The sequence below is a fragment of the Berghia stephanieae genome, chromosome 2 (genome assembly GCF_034508935.2).
Source record: "Berghia stephanieae isolate SIO BIC M18660-M18661 chromosome 2, UCSD_Bste_1.3, whole genome shotgun sequence".
NCBI lineage: Eukaryota > Metazoa > Mollusca > Gastropoda > Nudibranchia > Aeolidiidae > Berghia > Berghia stephanieae.
The window spans coordinates 79,181,719-79,199,029 of NC_088361.1; the positions used below are offsets into that span (position 1 = coordinate 79,181,719).

The window sequence follows — 17,311 nt, forward strand, 5'->3', positions numbered from 1 at the left end:
CTTGTTCTTTAAAATTACTCCATACCCACCATTTTTTAAACATCAATTTATAAAATCGCTTACTACAACTTTTCTATTGACCTTTTTATTCTACATTACATGCCATGTAATTTATACTATGTAATTTTTCTCAGTCAATTTAAAATAGTATTACACTGTAACTAATTCTTAGCTTTTTAATGATCTTTTTTTTTTCTTATATGTTGACATCAATGTACCTTTTCTAGATATTTATATCTTTACACTTTTATAATCTCTATGTCCCTTAATTTACACTATGTAATTATTCTTACAGCCTACAATATCATTATACTATATATACCTATTACCAAATTTTACTTTACCACATTATATTTACGTATATTATGTTTGTGTATGTATCATTGTCGGCATTTTATACGTCTGTACAAAAATTTACTTTTAGATGAATAAAGTACACTATTGTTATTATTATTATTATTATTATTATTATTATTATTATTATTATTATTATTATTATTATTATTATTATTATTATTATTATTATTATTATTAATATTACTATTATTATTATTATTATTATTATTATTATCATTATTATTATTATTATTATTATTATTATTATTATTATTATTATTATTATTATTATTATTATTATTATTATTATTATTATTATTATTATCTGTCATATCACTAACCCTCTCCTTCTCCATTTATCCTCCTCCTCCTCCTCCTCCTCCTTGATTCTTCTCCAAAAAATGATAAGAGAACAAAATAATACAAACAGCGCTTCTAGGCGACCATTAATATTTTATTTATTCAAGTACATTGGCTATCTCTCTTAATGTTGTATATTACTTATATCCATAGTAATAACAATGAAGACTATGCCCATCATGCCTAGTCTCGTTGGTAGAAATATTCATTTGTAATCAAGATGTCAGCGGCTATATTATTAGAGAACGTAACCAAGATGCCAGAACAACAGGGATGACATTACATTGTTGTCTATGCTGCCGTACTATGGAAAAGCACTTATTTGAAAATTTGGCCAGAAAACTCGTCCTTCAAATATCGATCGATTTAAATGACCTTCATCTTAGCAAAAACTCTCGAACCTGGGACTATGCGAAGTCCCAGGTTTGAGAGTTTTTGTCGAGATGAGGGTCATTTAAATCGATTTATATTTGAAGGACGAGTTTTCTGGCCAAAATGTTAAATATGGGTTTTTCTAGAGTACGATATGTCTATGAACGGAGTACTTCCCTTGTATTCGCCAATAAAAAGCGTAATCGATTGTTACAAGACCATAACGTTTGCTATGTAGGTGGTGCCTGCTTCTTGAGGACTAAAACCACTTAACTCCATTATTATTGTGGAATTGGAATGGAAGGAGGGCAGGGGGTGAGGGGGTGGGGGGAGGGGGGTGGTCATGATTGTTCAGTTACCTCAGTTGGTTGAGTAGTTAACACAGCAATGGAACCGTTTTCGTTTCTCGGGTGGGTAAAGATTTTTTGTGGACCCTCTGTTATTCCAGCAGAGGTAGTTTGAGAGCTGGGTCTGTTTGGTTCAGATGTAATTACTCTTAAATAACTAGTGTTCTGCCTACAAAGAAACTGTTGTTGCGGCCATATGGCCTTGTGCTATGACATTCGACTTCGGATCGGAAAGTCCTGGGTTCGAGTCCCGCTCTGGGCAGCATAGTTGAGTACTTGGAAAAGACTCTTTACTCACATTCTCTCACCGTACTCAGGTGTAAAATGAGTACATGCCTGTTAACAGTGTTGTCTCTTTCCGAACAAAATTGTAATATATACTTACACGTGTTATGTCTCGTCCAATATATTGATTGTCGGTGCGCTGTTGGTTAAGAAGCCCATGTAAAGCGCTTTGAGCACTTTTAGTGGAAAATTGGTCATATTATAAATGCTCACGTTTTAAAAAATCGGTTGGTTTGACTGATACCTGGCATTGTATCAAGGAAAAAATAAAATTCTCGAGTTTTTTTCATTAGTACTGACACCATTGACGCAATATGTTTTACCCCTGAGCTTACCTTCGTTAATTGATCCCAACAAAACAATAAAATTGGCTATGTAAGAATGCATGTAAGAACCGTCCAAGTCATACCAATCATAATGATAATAATTATAATTGATAGAGTCTTACAAACCCATAACATCAGCTATGCGCGTATCGGTCAGGTCTGAGCATGAACAATGCGTTATGACATAGGCTATCCACAGGCTATCCACCCGTGTAAATGGGTCATGCATCGTCACCAAAATGACGAAGATAGGAATTTATTTGGCCATGATTACGAATGACGTAGGTCGTAATAGCGTGCAACTCATGGATATGCACATAAATAAAAGACAAATGGAGGCACCTTTACGTATAATATGCTGTATGGGGTCCTGTGCTATGATTGGATTGGAAGGTCTAGGATACGAGTCCCGATCTGAGCGGCGAATACTTGAATCCTTGGGAAATGCACATGTCCTCACCGTGCTCAGGTGTAAAGTTAGTGCGTTAACAGTGTTAACAACTGTCAAAAAATGTTCTATCGCTTAACAAGCGTCATGTCTCAACCTACATGTTTAAGTGTTGCTTTTGGCATGAGACCCCGTGTGCGTCTTGTGGTATGACAATCGCTTTCGGATTGGAAGGTCCTGGGTTTGAGCCTCGCTCGGCGCATCGTGTATTCTTGGAAAAGACTCTTTACTCACATTCACTCACCGTACTCAGGTGTAAAATGAGTACCTGGCCGTTGACAGCATTGTCTCTGACAATACAAAATGTAGTATCGGGTAACAGGCGTCATGTCTCGTTCTTTATGTTACGTGTTGCTATTGGTCAGGGACCCTTTGTAAAGAGCATTGAGCATGTTTAGTGGATATTGCGCTCGATGTATGCTCTAGTCATTTAGTTTATTTTGTTGTTGTTATACAAAAAAATTCAAATCCTTAAGTCAGATAATTATAATGCAAAATTTTGCTTCTCTCTATTTCTACAATGGCTTTGCTCTTATGTGTGATGTACGGTTAGGTCAAGAACTCTTAAGACAAACGCAAAATAATCTCAAACTTCTGAAACAATGAAAACATTTAATTAAGTCCATTATTGTGTCCGACTTTCAAACATACAAATACAGTCTCCTAGTATTTTATTTTGGGTAGGGGGGGGGGGGGGGGGGCGTGGTTGAAAGGGCGCGTAGTTTTAAAGTCATTTGTTTTATTTTTAGAAGTTGGATTTCATTTAAACATCTGTAAGGAAGAATAACAAAAGCCAAACAACAACAACATATTACTCAACATTCACACACTGCAGCAGATCTGATGAAGCAACGCTTCCGTAGACGGCGAGCAATGTAAAAGGATGCGTGAAAATGACAGGAACAAAAGTCTAAAACATCTAGACTTGAAAGGGAAATGATCACTCCGACTGTAAGTTAGTTTTTCCAAGTCAGGCACCATTTAACTCATGTCGCCATAATTTAGCTAGAACAAATTTGTACATGCTGGGAACCTGTTAACCCTTAAACAGCGAGAAGTTTTGTTTTTCAAGTCATGATTTTTATGATTATGTATTTGAATCCCATCTGAACATAGCTGGTTTACCAATTATATAGCAGTTACAGCCATGCAACCCGGGCTTTTTAGAAGCTTTATTTATTAAGCCCATATTGAACCATAGCCTTAATAAACGCATAGCCTGATACTAACCACAAAAAAAAAAAAACAGAAAAAAAAACAACAAGAACAAACAAACAAACAAAAAACAAACAAATAAAAAACGTCCCTAAAACAGACGAAGATCACTAAAAAAATAAATTAATAACCCAACCAATAGAATTAAAACTTATTTCCTTGAGCACTTCGCACAACAATTCACTTTTTACTTTTCTTTTGGTGATCGTCATCTTCTTTTGTGACGTATCCTTGCTTTTTATTTTTTTTGGTCAGTATCAGGCCTAAAGTTTATACGAAAGCGACGGTTGAACCGAGAATCTCCAGAGGACAGCAACATAATCTGGACTTACCATCTGAGCGAACGCGAACGCGAAGAAGAAGAAGAAGAAATAGAAGGAGAAGAAGAAGAAGAAGAAGAAGAAGAAGAAGAAGAAGAAGAAGAAGAAGAAGAAGAAGAAGAAGAAGAAGAAGAAGAAGAAGAACTGCTGTTTCTGCTCTATTGGTGAAAAAAGGCAAAAGCTTTTGTCAGATTTGAGTATAAACGAACCCTGCCAGAAAAAGGGTAACTGCTCACGTCGCCATAATTTAGGTGGAACAAATTTTTACACGCTGGGAACCCCTTAAAACACAGGTTCCCTCTACGATGCCTTGTTATGTAATGATGTACGACCGCATGGCCGCTTCCAATAGACGAATTGGTTGATTTATTGGTTTCCGCTCTTAAGTTCTTTAAGATTTTTTTCTCCTGACGGTTTGGTTTTGGCTCAGGAATTGTGGCTATTCACAAGATATTACAGCCTTACTTTAAATAGTTATTTAGAATTGAATATAATATTTTGCCTGCAATCAATACATATTTTAATAAGAATGCCTAAGAAATTGTCGATTTGATTAACTTTTTGCGATTGAAAATTGCAAAATTGGATCACTTGAATAGACTAAGCCTTCTTCAACTTATAGATAGAACGAAGTTGACATTACTCAGGTCTTTGTTATTGTTTTTTTAATTTTTTTTTATGCCGTCCACGTTTATGAGTAATTCTCACTTGACTGTATTATCCAGACTATCAAAGTTGATGGTTACAAATAGTTTTGTGTGTTGATCCGTTATACTTCCGGACAGCAATGTTGGGAGCTTCTTAGCCAAGCGCAAACTATCTATAGATAGTATAGAAAGTTTGCGCTTGGCTAAGAAGCTCACAAATTGGTTTCAATCAAGAAAATCGGTACTGTTTATTCTTCATGCTGGCTAGAACTTTTCATATGTCATGTGATCAGAATGTATAAAAGTCAAAACATGATCATATTTATAATGTTTTTCTCCTCTGGATACACTTTTATGCTCGTCGGAGAAATATTTCATAAGGGCGTCCGCCATTGTTCCGATAGTTTAGAGCCAGTTACTAAGTTACCATGCATCATTACGAGGGGAATGACGTCATGACTGTTGAGGCGTATTGCCGTCCGGAAGTATAACGGATCAACACACAAAACTATCTGTAACCATGAACTTTTATAGTCTGGATAATACAGTTTATCTATCTATCTATCTATCTATCTATCTATCTATCTATCTATCTATCTATCTATCTATCTATCTATCTATCTATCTATCTATCTATCTATTTTTATATATATCTATCCATCCATCTATCTATCTATCTATCTATCTATCTATCTATCTATCTATCTATCTATCTATCTATCTATCTATTTATCTATCTATCTATCTATCTATCTATCTAACCATCTATCTATCTATTTTTATATATATCTATCCATCTATCTATCTATCTATCTATCTATCTATCTATCTATCTATCTATCTATCTATCTATCTATCTATCTATCTATCTATCTATCTATCTATCTATCTAATCTATCTATATATCTTTTTATCTATCTAACCATCTATCTCTATGTCTATCCCTCTCTCTCCATCTCAAGCGTTGGTTGTAATATGGAATAAAACCCTAAATAAGAGTGAATGGGTAATTAAAATGTTGGACTCCTGTGAGAATTGATCAATATCTCAATTTGTGCACTGACAAAACACATTTCTTTCATCTTGGTCAGAAATAATAATGATTTCAAATTAACTAACACTCGATGAAAATAGCCTCAACTTGTTAAAAAGTCCCATTGTTTGAAGTCTTAGATTTAAGACTTTTTGACAAGCTAATAAGTGTTATTTTTAAATCAAATAATTTGAAGCAGAAGTTTTTGGGGCAAAAGTGACAAATTAGAAAGCAGGAACTGGTGTAAGATAGGAATTTGAAAAGGTGTGTGTGTGAAACAGTGTCAGACAAAGCTGAAATAAAAGATGCATCATCAAAAATCAGCCTGTCTCATCTTGTATATTATGTTTGTTTCTGCTTTGTCTGACCGTCGCCTTCGTAAACTTAAGGCCAGATACTGACCAAAAATCCGTCACAAAAGAAGATGACGATCACCAAACGGAAGTAAAAAGTGAGCTGGTGTTCTAAGTGCTGAAGGAATTGAATGATTCTATTGAGCTCGTGATTACAATTCACAATTAACTTTTACCCCGTGATTTTCATCTTGTTTGATGACAATTTTTTGGCTAGTTACGAAGGCCTCGGTCTGGGACTGTTTCATACATTCCTTTTCAGGATTTTTATCGGGGAAAAAATGAATACAATTTTCTTTCTCTTAAACCTTTACTGACGGCCTTCAATTTCAATTCAATCTAACATGGGTTATGCCAGTCGTTTGATTTTTTCTCCAGTTTAGAGTTGTCAGATTATATTATTATCTATGCCTTCGTAATGTTGATTACGAAAAAACCCTATCTTGATAGTTGTTGAAATTCATATTAGATGTAGGCATTGTGACAATATCAAGATCACCTCTCTTTTTATTAAATGTTTTGTTTTCTATATTTTAACATTTCAATAATCCCAGTTTTAACTATTGATTTATTTAGACAGTATCAATCATAGATATCGTGTCCATATTTTATTTATGGAAATCAAGGAAGTCCCAGGATTGAGAGTTTTTGACAAGATAACGGTTATTTTAATAACGATCAATACAATTTTAAGCACGAGTTTCCTGAACAAAATATGAAATCAATACTCGTTTTTACAGAGCACAAGCAGGTTAGTGGTACCAAGGTAAATAAATGGGGGAAATTAGGATTCATCCTCGCCTTTAAATGGTTAACAACCAGTGGAAACAACTTATTCTCTCTCGCCAACAATAGATACATAATTATTCTTGTTCCCATGACCCTTTTAGCATGTAAAGTACGTTTCTTCGCCGCCGCCACACTTCATTTCGACTCATTTAAAACCACAACAGGTGGAGACAACTTAAGACTATCATTAAAATTGGAGCGATATGTTGTGCTCTATCTGATACTGGCATGAGAACTCACAAGGTTTTTGCTCGTCTTGTTTTACTGTAAATTAGTTGTTTTTTTGTGTTTTTTTTTTGTTTTTTTTTTATCACGAAAAGTTGATTTTTAACATTTGCCTCTCTGAAAAACTCACAAGATTGTTGCTTGTCTTTTTTTTTTTTTTTTTACTAACTGTGAATGTGGTGATTAAAAAAAAATCACACCGTGGATTTGCAACAGTTGCCTTTCTTTAGCCATCAACTGACATGTCGAACTCTCAAAATTTCCACCTTTTATTTTGCCCCAATGAGTAAATCCAGTATTGCGTCGGAATGGAATAGATGAAGAAATTAGAGTTTAAAGTCAAAGTAATCAGAATTAGGAATTTTTCCTTTTTTCCGTTTATTATTCTTTGAAGTTTTAGAAACCAAACTCACGCTCCTCAATGACGTCATTTTTTAAAACTCAGATTATTACGAGTTCAGATTAAGGTTCAATCTTGAGCATCGGTTTCAATCTCAATATATCGCCGTTTTGAGACGATTGGTTACAAATGTAAAACTAAAAAAAAAAGCTTCTTGATGGAGTTTCGAATTTCTCATCTTTCATAACTATAATTTTAGAAATCTGTTGCCCTATCAGAGCTCTCACCATTAGAGAAGGAAACTTAAAGCGGGTTCCCTCCATCTATATTCTTTTCCACCGTGAGGGCTGCGATATTACAACTCTCTCTCTCTCTCTCTCTCTCTCTCTCTCTCTCTCTCTCTCTCTCTCTGTGTGTGTGTGTGTGTGTGTTCCCCTCTATCTCTTCTCTTTGAACCCCAAACCCTCTCTCTTTCTAACCTTCTCTCTCTCTCTCTCTCTCTCTCTCTCTCTCTCTCTCTCTCTCTCTCTCTCTCTCTCTCTCTCTCTCTCTCTTTCTTTCTTTCTTTTTTGATGGTCTCGGTGGCTCGACCGTAAGTTGTGAGATCGGGCCAACACGAACAGGCAAAAAGAAACGTTTACAACAATGTGCATATGTATCACATGTATCTATTAATATAAAGGCAATTTGTCATTTTGTTGAACATGACATCTTTGTAAGTGGAACCGTCGTGTGAACGAGATCAGCCCGATACCGTTTCTTATAGCAGCAGCAGGCAAAAATTTTTTTTAAAAAAAATCAAAAACAAAAATCAGCATGTTGATACACTCATGAAGCAAGTTATGTTGGTGGTATCGTTTGTCTCACTGACTAAAGGGGCATTATGCTTCTCAGTCAACAGACTGATGTTTCATCTGTTTTGATGCAAAACCGTTTCGATGTTGACGATGTTTTGATGTTGCGCCATGGTTATTAATAAATATGACCAATTGTTTTAAAACTGCAGAAAATTCATTCTACGAGAATATTTATTAAAAATATGAAAGTTTAGTTAAGTTAAGAAGAAGTGTAATAAAACACGATGAATGAGACACTGAAGACAAAATTCGATTTTTAGTGTCTCAACATTTGCCTCTCTTAATAACTCACACGGTTGTTGCTCGTCTTGTTTTACTGAGTTGCTTTTTTAAAAAAAAATAATCACACAGTTGATTTGCAAAAGTTGCCTTTCTAAAGCTATCAACTGACATGTCGAACTCTCAAGATTGCCACCTAATATTTTGACCTACGCGTAAATCCAGTATTGCTTCGGAATGGAAAATTAGAATTGAAAGTCAAAGTCATCAGAATCAGGAATTTTTCATTTTTTCCCCGTTTGTTATTTTGCTATTGTTTAGCTGACAAAGGAAAACCCGGAACATTCACACCATTTGTCTTCATAGATTAAATTGAAGTTTTATTCCATTCAATTACTGTTATTTATCTCATCAAGCTTCAAGTAGCAACAAATATTGCTTTATGATATTGTGTCATTTTTAGGGAAATGAACGCAGTCTCTTAAAGTGAAGAATATCTACTATTTTTTTCGGCCATTCGGGCACCAGGTTGGATCTCCATTTGTCACATATCAGGGTGGACTGTTCAAGGCGCCCGCTTATAGGCGGACATCCGGGATAGTCTAGTGACGGTCAACCAGAATTACTCCTTTGGCCCTAATATGACTCAAGTAGCCCCACCAAAGACACGTAGTAGGTGATCCATGAGGTACATGTGAAACTTCGCAAATCCTGCACATGGTGTCAGGAACGCCTAGAGAATGGGGCCCTATAATGGCAGCAATCCAGTCCCCCGATGTCAGACGAGTGACGATTACAAACAACTGGCTTAATAAGATCAAAGAGAGAGAGAGAGAGAGAGAGAGAGAGAGAGAGAGAGAGAGAGAGAGAGGGGGGGGGGATGAGGATACCCCTTTCAAGCGCATAATGGACGATGCCCCTGATTTGAGCCGAAACAAGTCCCAGCAACTCTTGTACGTAGCTTCCCCGACTTCGAACAGAGCTGCATATACGAGCAGGAAGTCGTTTTGGACGAATTCAATCCCCTCGAGGGGGCGGGGACATCGGTTCCTCGAAACCGGTGGAGAAGTTGACAGGCTTTTCCACCAGCAAGAGGAGACATTGGGTGGCACCCTGCTTAACAGCACGCTCACAACATCAGTGGGGACTTGCCACTTGTCCAATATGTACCTGTTGTGGTCAAGAGCCCGAAAGAGCAGAGCATCTGGTTGAACGGTGCGTTGTGACGAAGCTTCCGGGCGGGTTTGCGACGGTAAACGAGTTCGGTAATGAGTTTTAGTCCTGGATAGATCGTCATAACTTGAGACTATCTCCTTCTTCGCCTCTCTTTGCTCCGCTTGTCCTCGCAAGCACTCTCCATGCAAAGCTTTTTTTTTTTTTTTACCGAGGAGTAGCTTTTGATGTTGCTAAAATACGAAAGCTTCAATTTCCTGGTGGTTGGCATAAGCTGGCAATTCTCTCCAAGACAGATGTTTGGTGTTGTGACGAGCAATTTTCTCTCACTGCGTGATTTCTTTATCATTCGTCATCGTCTCTTTTAAAACCACTTCAAACCTAGTGGACGAGACATATATTTGATCAACACCTCCATTAAAAATACTCAAACATGGACAGCTTTTCTCCAATAAAGCCCCAAATCTTTCTAACGGAAATTTTGGTCGTTAGGTGGGGAAACATTTCCATTGTATAACGGAACACTCACTTTCAGCTTAAGGCTTATTTACCTGTTCAAATTGTCTGCCCATTGTATTCATGCCTCCTGCTAATTACCTTTTCCAAACAAGTCGCCATCGTGCATATGCCCTGAGGTCCTTGTCTCGTTCAAGAGTAGCTAAAATTACAATTAAGGTCTAGCTCTCCGGTAATTATCCGTTATTATTTCTTACCAACGCATCTGGATATCATTGGCTATCTAAAACAGGAAATTCTTCTGATTGGCTATTTTCGTTTCACAAAACCAAATTCATATCTGAATCTGATCACACACACGCTAAGAAGCCCACGAGAAAAGAGCTATCTCTCCAATTTCAAACTTGTAAAAGTTTGTCTATCTCGGCTGGAGGTAAAATGAATTATTGGTTAACATTCAAAGTTGAACGAGATATTACTGTGAATTCAATTTAATCTATCTATTATAAATATTATAGTTTGTGTATATATTTTAATTGTGCTATTCCATGGATGTTCGTAAGTTGGAATACCTGTACAAAATATATCTATATGTATCTTATTTTATAGTTAACAGTTGTTTATGATCTATGTTATTATTTCATTTATATTCAATATGCATATTGCTTGAATGTCTGTACCCCACCGCCAATCGCCGGCCACACATCATAACCTCAATTATAATTAATAAAAAATAAATAAAGAAATACCAGGGACACAACCCTGTTAAATTCTCATCATGTAAGATAGCTCGACTGTCAGTTGATGTTTAAAACATATACTAACTCCCATTATCATGAAGTTACTGCTTCTCCTTGCCTTTGTCGGCAAATAAAGGCTATTATGATGTGTCGCTCAAGGACGATTCGGTGGCGAAAGACAAACTCGATTGGCTCTAAGACCTTGTTGTTTTAACTCTCAACTTGAAGGTCCTGGCCATTTTCCTGGTCCCTTTCCGTGTCGTTGGAGCACCCAGTTGTGCCGAATCCCTGCATCCCAGTCCTTGAACAGCGGTAAACCCCTGATGTCAGCCTAACTACAACACACTGTTGTGATGTCCAGAAAACTCTGCAAAGCAGGCGCCAACCCTGGAACTAGCTGATACATTTGCCTCAGTCAAGCAAGCCGACGGGATAAAGATAAGCCAAACGGGCTTATACCATTTTCAAATGTATTTTCCACAGACACATATGATTATATCAAAGTAAACAAATAAATATATAATAGATTAGATCCACTCAATTAGAGCTATTCTTCCTGATATTAAATAAATACTTATTCTTTCTATCTTTTCCTGTAACAATCTAATTAAACTTTATGTATAGAATTGTTATTATTGCATTTGGGCGTTACTATTGTCTTGACTCACTTGTTATTAATACAATTAAGTTATAAGGGACCCTAAGGCAATTCTTAATCACCCCTAGATCAAACCTGAGCCGTTTGTGATATAGGTTGAGTGGTGCGGCTAGTAACGAGAGCCATAGCGCGCATACTAGTTCGAATCCAGACCATTGAGCTATCGGTTGGACTCGATCCCACAAAATTAACACGCAAGCCGCCACAAAATGGTAGGCTCGTCCGGGATTATGAATCTTTAATATAATATAATATGTGAGTCATTAATCTAGATATAATATTTAAACACCCATTCTTTACTTCTGCTACTATCTCAATTTAACAATAGCATTCTATTACATTGGGGGCTCGTAAATATATCTACCTTAAATCAAACCAATCAATAAATCATTTGATTAATTAATTACAAATATCATAGGGAAGAAATCTTGTTTATTATTGAAAAGTCACTGTGGTTACATTTGAAATTGGAACATGCCCATTTTTCTATATTTTCACTAATCTATAATTAGTTTACTAACACTGATTTATGATTATGATTATGACAACCATGTTATTTTAATTATGCATAATTAGGCAACGTAATTTTAAAGCAGTTTACAAAACATAAATTGTTATTTCATTGCCACTTTTTTATGCCATTGTTGCCATAAAATTTTGGACCTCCAGCCGAGAGTAACCCCCTCCCCCTGCCGAGAATACCCCCCCCCCCCCTTTCAAAAATTAAGTTAAACATATCTTAATTAAAAATTACAGTCACTCTAACTTCAAGTTAGGCCATCTTGCAAGTTGTTGTTTACACGTGTAACGGTAAATAGTATTATCTCTCTATTGACACGAGCACGCCAAATTAAGCCCCAGGCAATAACTACTCTTTCTCAGTATTGTGTGACTGTGTGTGTCATATATTGAAATTTGGCTTAGCGAAACCTTGCTTTTCAACAGTGTGTTGTCACTTACTTCACTATCATTCATTATCTGTGCTGCAGAATTCTTCATTCATATTTAACCCTTACTGGCAAAGTTCTATTTGTTTACTTTCTGCCTTACTCTTTCTGGTTCAACTCCATCTATCGCATCATTCTCATTCACCTTCTGCAGTTCTTCAATCTGTAATTTATCAGCCATGGCTACTGGTGTTACAATTAGACGCGAGTTTATCCAGTTAGGAAAAGAATTGGGCCTTTCTGGTGAACAGTTATCTGCCTATGTCAATGAAAACGCAGAAAGGGAGATTATTAGACTCGAGGAGGAAGAGAAGCGTGCGAGACTAGAGGAGGAGGAAAAAAGGAAACATGAACAGGCTTTGAGAGACAAAGATCTGGAACTGGAGAGAGAGCGTGCTCAGGCGGAGAGAGAGCGTGCTCAGGCAGAAATGCAGCGCACACGCCAAAAGGAAATAGAAGTTTCTTTAACAAGAGACATGGCAGAAAACAGGCTCTCTACCCATACCCCCATTCCATCTAGTCAGGGAAATGGAAGTATTGATAAAGTAATGTCGTTCCCGGTAGAAACTTTCAACCCACACATTGAAGGGATTGATCAATGGTTAACGCGATTCCAGGAGTTAGCGATCTCATATGATCTTCCGGAGGACAAATGGGCACTCAAAGCGTCTCAGCATCTCAAGGGCAAAGCCTATGATGTTTACTCTCGCCTGACACAGGACAACAAAAATAACTTTCAGGAGCTAAAGTCATCCCTACTGAGACACTTTGATGTCAGCGCAGAATCCTACCGTAGAAGATTCCGAACATTAAGGAAGGACAGGCATGAAACATACCACCAGTTGGCAGATCATCTACAACTCAGCCTCCAACAATGGTTGAAACTATCTGGCAACCCAGACACCTATGAGGGATTAAACCAGCTTATCATGGTGGAACAGCTAAGAGATGCAATGCCCCTGGATGTCCGTCGTTTTGTCGATGAGCAAGGCGCTCATAAACTGGACGATATAGTAACATGTGCTGACCGTTTTGCCACAGCGCAAGAAAATCACCTCACAGAAAGGAGACAACACCGGATTCAAAACCCATCCACCTCACATGAAGATAGAGCTACATCTCCACCACCATATGAAAAGAAGAACAACAATAACCAATACGAAAGAAGTAACACAACACAACACAAACAACACGTATACTGCAAGAACTGTAATATGAAGGGACATTTGTTAGAGGAATGCCGTCGCGACAACAAACGTAACGGTCATCAAAAGGGAAAACCTGTCAGTGTAAACGTAGGTCGCACAGTTGGGAACCACCCACTTCATAAAACAAAAGAATCTTCGAATCACCCTCCAGTCATTGACACAGTCAAAGTAAATGAACAGAATGTGACCGTTCTCTACGACACGGGATTAGACTATCACGCGGTTGTAGCTCGCGACTTGGTTCGGCCGGACCAATTCACAGGCGAGATTATCGAGATTCAATGCGCCACTACAGACAGCCCATCTCTGCCACTTCCGATAGCCAATATCGAAATAACCTCTCCATACGTAGTAGGAACTATACCTGCAGGAGTACTAGACGCACCTACTCACCCTCTCATCCTTGGATGCAAATACGTATTTCTCGGAACGCCCAAACACCCATTTCACGCCTGTCACATAAGGACAAGAGCACAGGATCAACGGAATATGCCGCCGTTATCACAAAATCCTGGACCAAAGGGAATGAGGAAGGCACAGACCGAGGACACGACTCTCTCACGCTACTTCGCCAAAGTGACGGAAGCTAGTGATAAGAATAGAAAGGGAGAATTCATAATACAACAAGAGTTGTTATACAGAGTCTCTGGCAAAAAACGCCATCAGCTCGTCGTCCCCTCTACACATCGCCGACAGATTCTAGACATGGGACACAACATACCTTTCAAAGGACATGTGGGAATCGCTGCCACAACGGAGCGCATCTCAGCTCACTATTTCTGGCCTGGTATTTCGGATGACATCAAGAGCCATATAAAGTCATGTCAAAAATGCCAATGGAAACCAGATCAAATAAACACAGCTCCAGTAACCTTAGGTTCGATTAGGACTGTAAACGCTCCCGTCCAATGCACGGGCGCAAACATCATGAGACATTATTCACGCACAAAGAGACGGAATAAAAATGATCTCAAGCGATGGAATAAAGATGATACATGTAAATGGACTCACGAGGTTTCACAGAATTGGAGTCAGAATGATACCGGGAAACGCAGCAAGAATGTTTCACACAATCTGGATCAAAATGAGGCCAAGAAACAGAATCCAAATGTATCAAAGATATGGAATCAACATGATACCAAGATAAGAAATCAAAATGATGCCAAGATAAGGAATCATAATGTTGCCAAGCAACGAAATCAGGGAGGAACAATAACTCCTGAATTTAAAAATGTTGGACAAACCAGGAACGCTTCACACTGCGAGGACAATTTCTGCGCTATAAAAAGGACTATGACGTCACAACCCGTGCTGCGCTTACCTGACCCCAACAAACCTTTCATTCTGAGGACTGCCGCAAGCAAAATAGGAATAGCCTCTACTTTGCTATAACCTGACCTCAATGACCCGACAATAGTTCATCTCTTATCCGATGACGTCACAAAAACATAACTGTACCTCCAGTACTATCTTATTGTCCACAATTCTCAGATGATTTTAAACGAGACTTAATTTTAATCTCACAAGGAGATTTTTCAAGAGGGGGAGAATGTGACGAGCGATTTTCTCTCACTGCGTGATTTCTTTATCATTCGTCATCGTCTCTTTTAAAACCACTTCAAACCTAGTGGACGAGACATATATTTGATCAACACCTCCATTAAAAATACTCAAACATGGACAGCTTTTCTCCAATAAAGCCCCAAATCTTTCTAACGGAAATTTTGGTCGTTAGGTGGGGAAACATTTCCATTGTATAACGGAACACTCACTTTCAGCTTAAGGCTTATTTACCTGTTCAAATTGTCTGCCCATTGTATTCATGCCTCCTGCTAATTACCTTTTCCAAACAAGTCGCCATCGTGCATATGCCCTGAGGTCCTTGTCTCGTTCAAGAGTAGCTAAAATTACAATTAAGGTCTAGCTCTCCGGTAATTATCCGTTATTATTTCTTACCAACGCATCTGGATATCATTGGCTATCTAAAACAGGAAATTCTTCTGATTGGCTATTTTCGTTTCACAAAACCAAATTCATATCTGAATCTGATCACACACACGCTAAGAAGCCCACGAGAAAAGAGCTATCTCTCCAATTTCAAACTTGTAAAAGTTTGTCTATCTCGGCTGGAGGTAAAATGAATTATTAGTTAACATTCAAAGTTGAACGAGATATTACTGTGAATTCAATTTAATCTATCTATTATAAATATTATAGTTTGTGTATATATTTTAATTGTGCTATTCCATGGATGTTCGTAAGTTGGAATACCTGTACAAAATATATCTATATGTATCTTATTTTATAGTTAACAGTTGTTTATGATCTATGTTATTATTTCATTTATATTCAATATGCATATTGCTTGAATGTCTGTACCCCACCGCCAATCGCCGGCCACACATCATAACCTCAATTATAATTAATAAAAAATAAATAAAGAAATACCAGGGACACAACCCTGTTAAATTCTCATCATGTAAGATAGCTCGACTGTCAGTTGATGTTTAAAACATATACTAACTCCCATTATCATGAAGTTACTGCTTCTCCTTGCCTTTGTCGGCAAATAAAGGCTATTATGATGTGTCGCTCAAGGACGATTCGGTGGCGAAAGACAAACTCGATTGGCTCTAAGACCTTGTTGTTTTAACTCTCAACTTGAAGGTCCTGGCCATTTTCCTGGTCCCTTTCCGTGTCGTTGGAGCACCCAGTTGTGCCGAATCCCTGCATCCCAGTCCTTGAACAGCGGTAAACCCCTGATGTCAGCCTAACTACAACACACTGTTGTGATGTCCAGAAAACTCTGCAAAGCAGGCGCCAACCCTGGAACTAGCTGATACATTTGCCTCAGTCAAGCAAGCCGACGGGATAAAGATAAGCCAAACGGGCTTATACCATTTTCAAATGTATTTTCCACAGACACATATGATTATATCAAAGTAAACAAATAAATATATAATAGATTAGATCCACTCAATTAGAGCTATTCTTCCTGATATTAAATAAATACTTATTCTTTCTATCTTTTCCTGTAACAATCTAATTAAACTTTATGTATAGAATTGTTATTATTGCATTTGGGCGTTACTATTGTCTTGAATCACTTGTTATTAATACAATTAAGTTATAAGGGACCCTAAGGCAATTCTTAATCACCCCTAGATCAAACCTGAGCCGTTTGTGATATAGGTTGAGTGGTGCGGCTAGTATCGAGAGCCATAGCGCGCATACTAGTTCGAATCCAGACCATTGAGCTATCGGTTGGACTCGATCCCACAAAATTAACACGCAACCCGCCACAGGTGTCCTGGCTGTCCTTTGGATTCATAGGTTCCTTCTGTAGTAAACAAATACCTTCTAAAATGTTATATTCTAATTGTTTAAATGTTAATTTAACTTTTTGGCATCTGAATCACCCTCTCATAAGACCTCATTGATGACTTGAGTCATCAATATTCTCGATTGTCATCAGGTCTTATGTATATCGTTACTCTGATCTTCCAAGTCGGTAGTGATTTCATATTGGATTAAATGATATTTGTCACCCAACATCTCAAATTGATATTATGACTGGGTATTACAAGTCCTAGAAATTTAATTTAATACCACAAATTATATGAAATTTGAGGTTAAATTCTATTCGTTATGATGAAG

At 37.5% G+C, this 17,311-nt stretch overlaps 1 protein-coding gene and 1 long non-coding RNA gene across 2 annotated transcripts; both read left to right on the plus strand.

Annotated features, from left to right (window-relative positions):
* The first annotated feature begins 9,987 nt into the window (after window positions 1-9,987).
* Window positions 9,988-11,473, plus strand: LOC144965600 (uncharacterized). Its single transcript, XR_013644066.1, has 2 exons — window positions 9,988-10,534; window positions 11,070-11,473. It is a non-coding gene; the product is annotated as an uncharacterized LOC144965600 (long non-coding RNA).
* Window positions 11,474-12,201: 728 nt separating this feature from the next.
* On the plus strand, window positions 12,202-16,725 carry LOC144965599 (uncharacterized). Its single transcript, XM_078901138.1, has 2 exons — window positions 12,202-15,786; window positions 16,322-16,725. Exon 1 carries the CDS (start codon window positions 12,626-12,628, stop codon window positions 15,044-15,046), a length of 2,421 nt encoding a protein of 806 aa, XP_078757264.1. The 5' UTR covers window positions 12,202-12,625; the 3' UTR covers window positions 15,047-15,786; window positions 16,322-16,725.
* The last annotated feature ends 586 nt before the right edge of the window (window positions 16,726-17,311 follow it).

Bases quoted from the DNA above. Each gene is read 5' to 3' on its own strand.
- LOC144965599 (XM_078901138.1), top strand. From the start codon at position 12,626: ATGGCTACTGGTGTTACAATTAGACGCGAGTTTATCCAGTTAGGAAAA.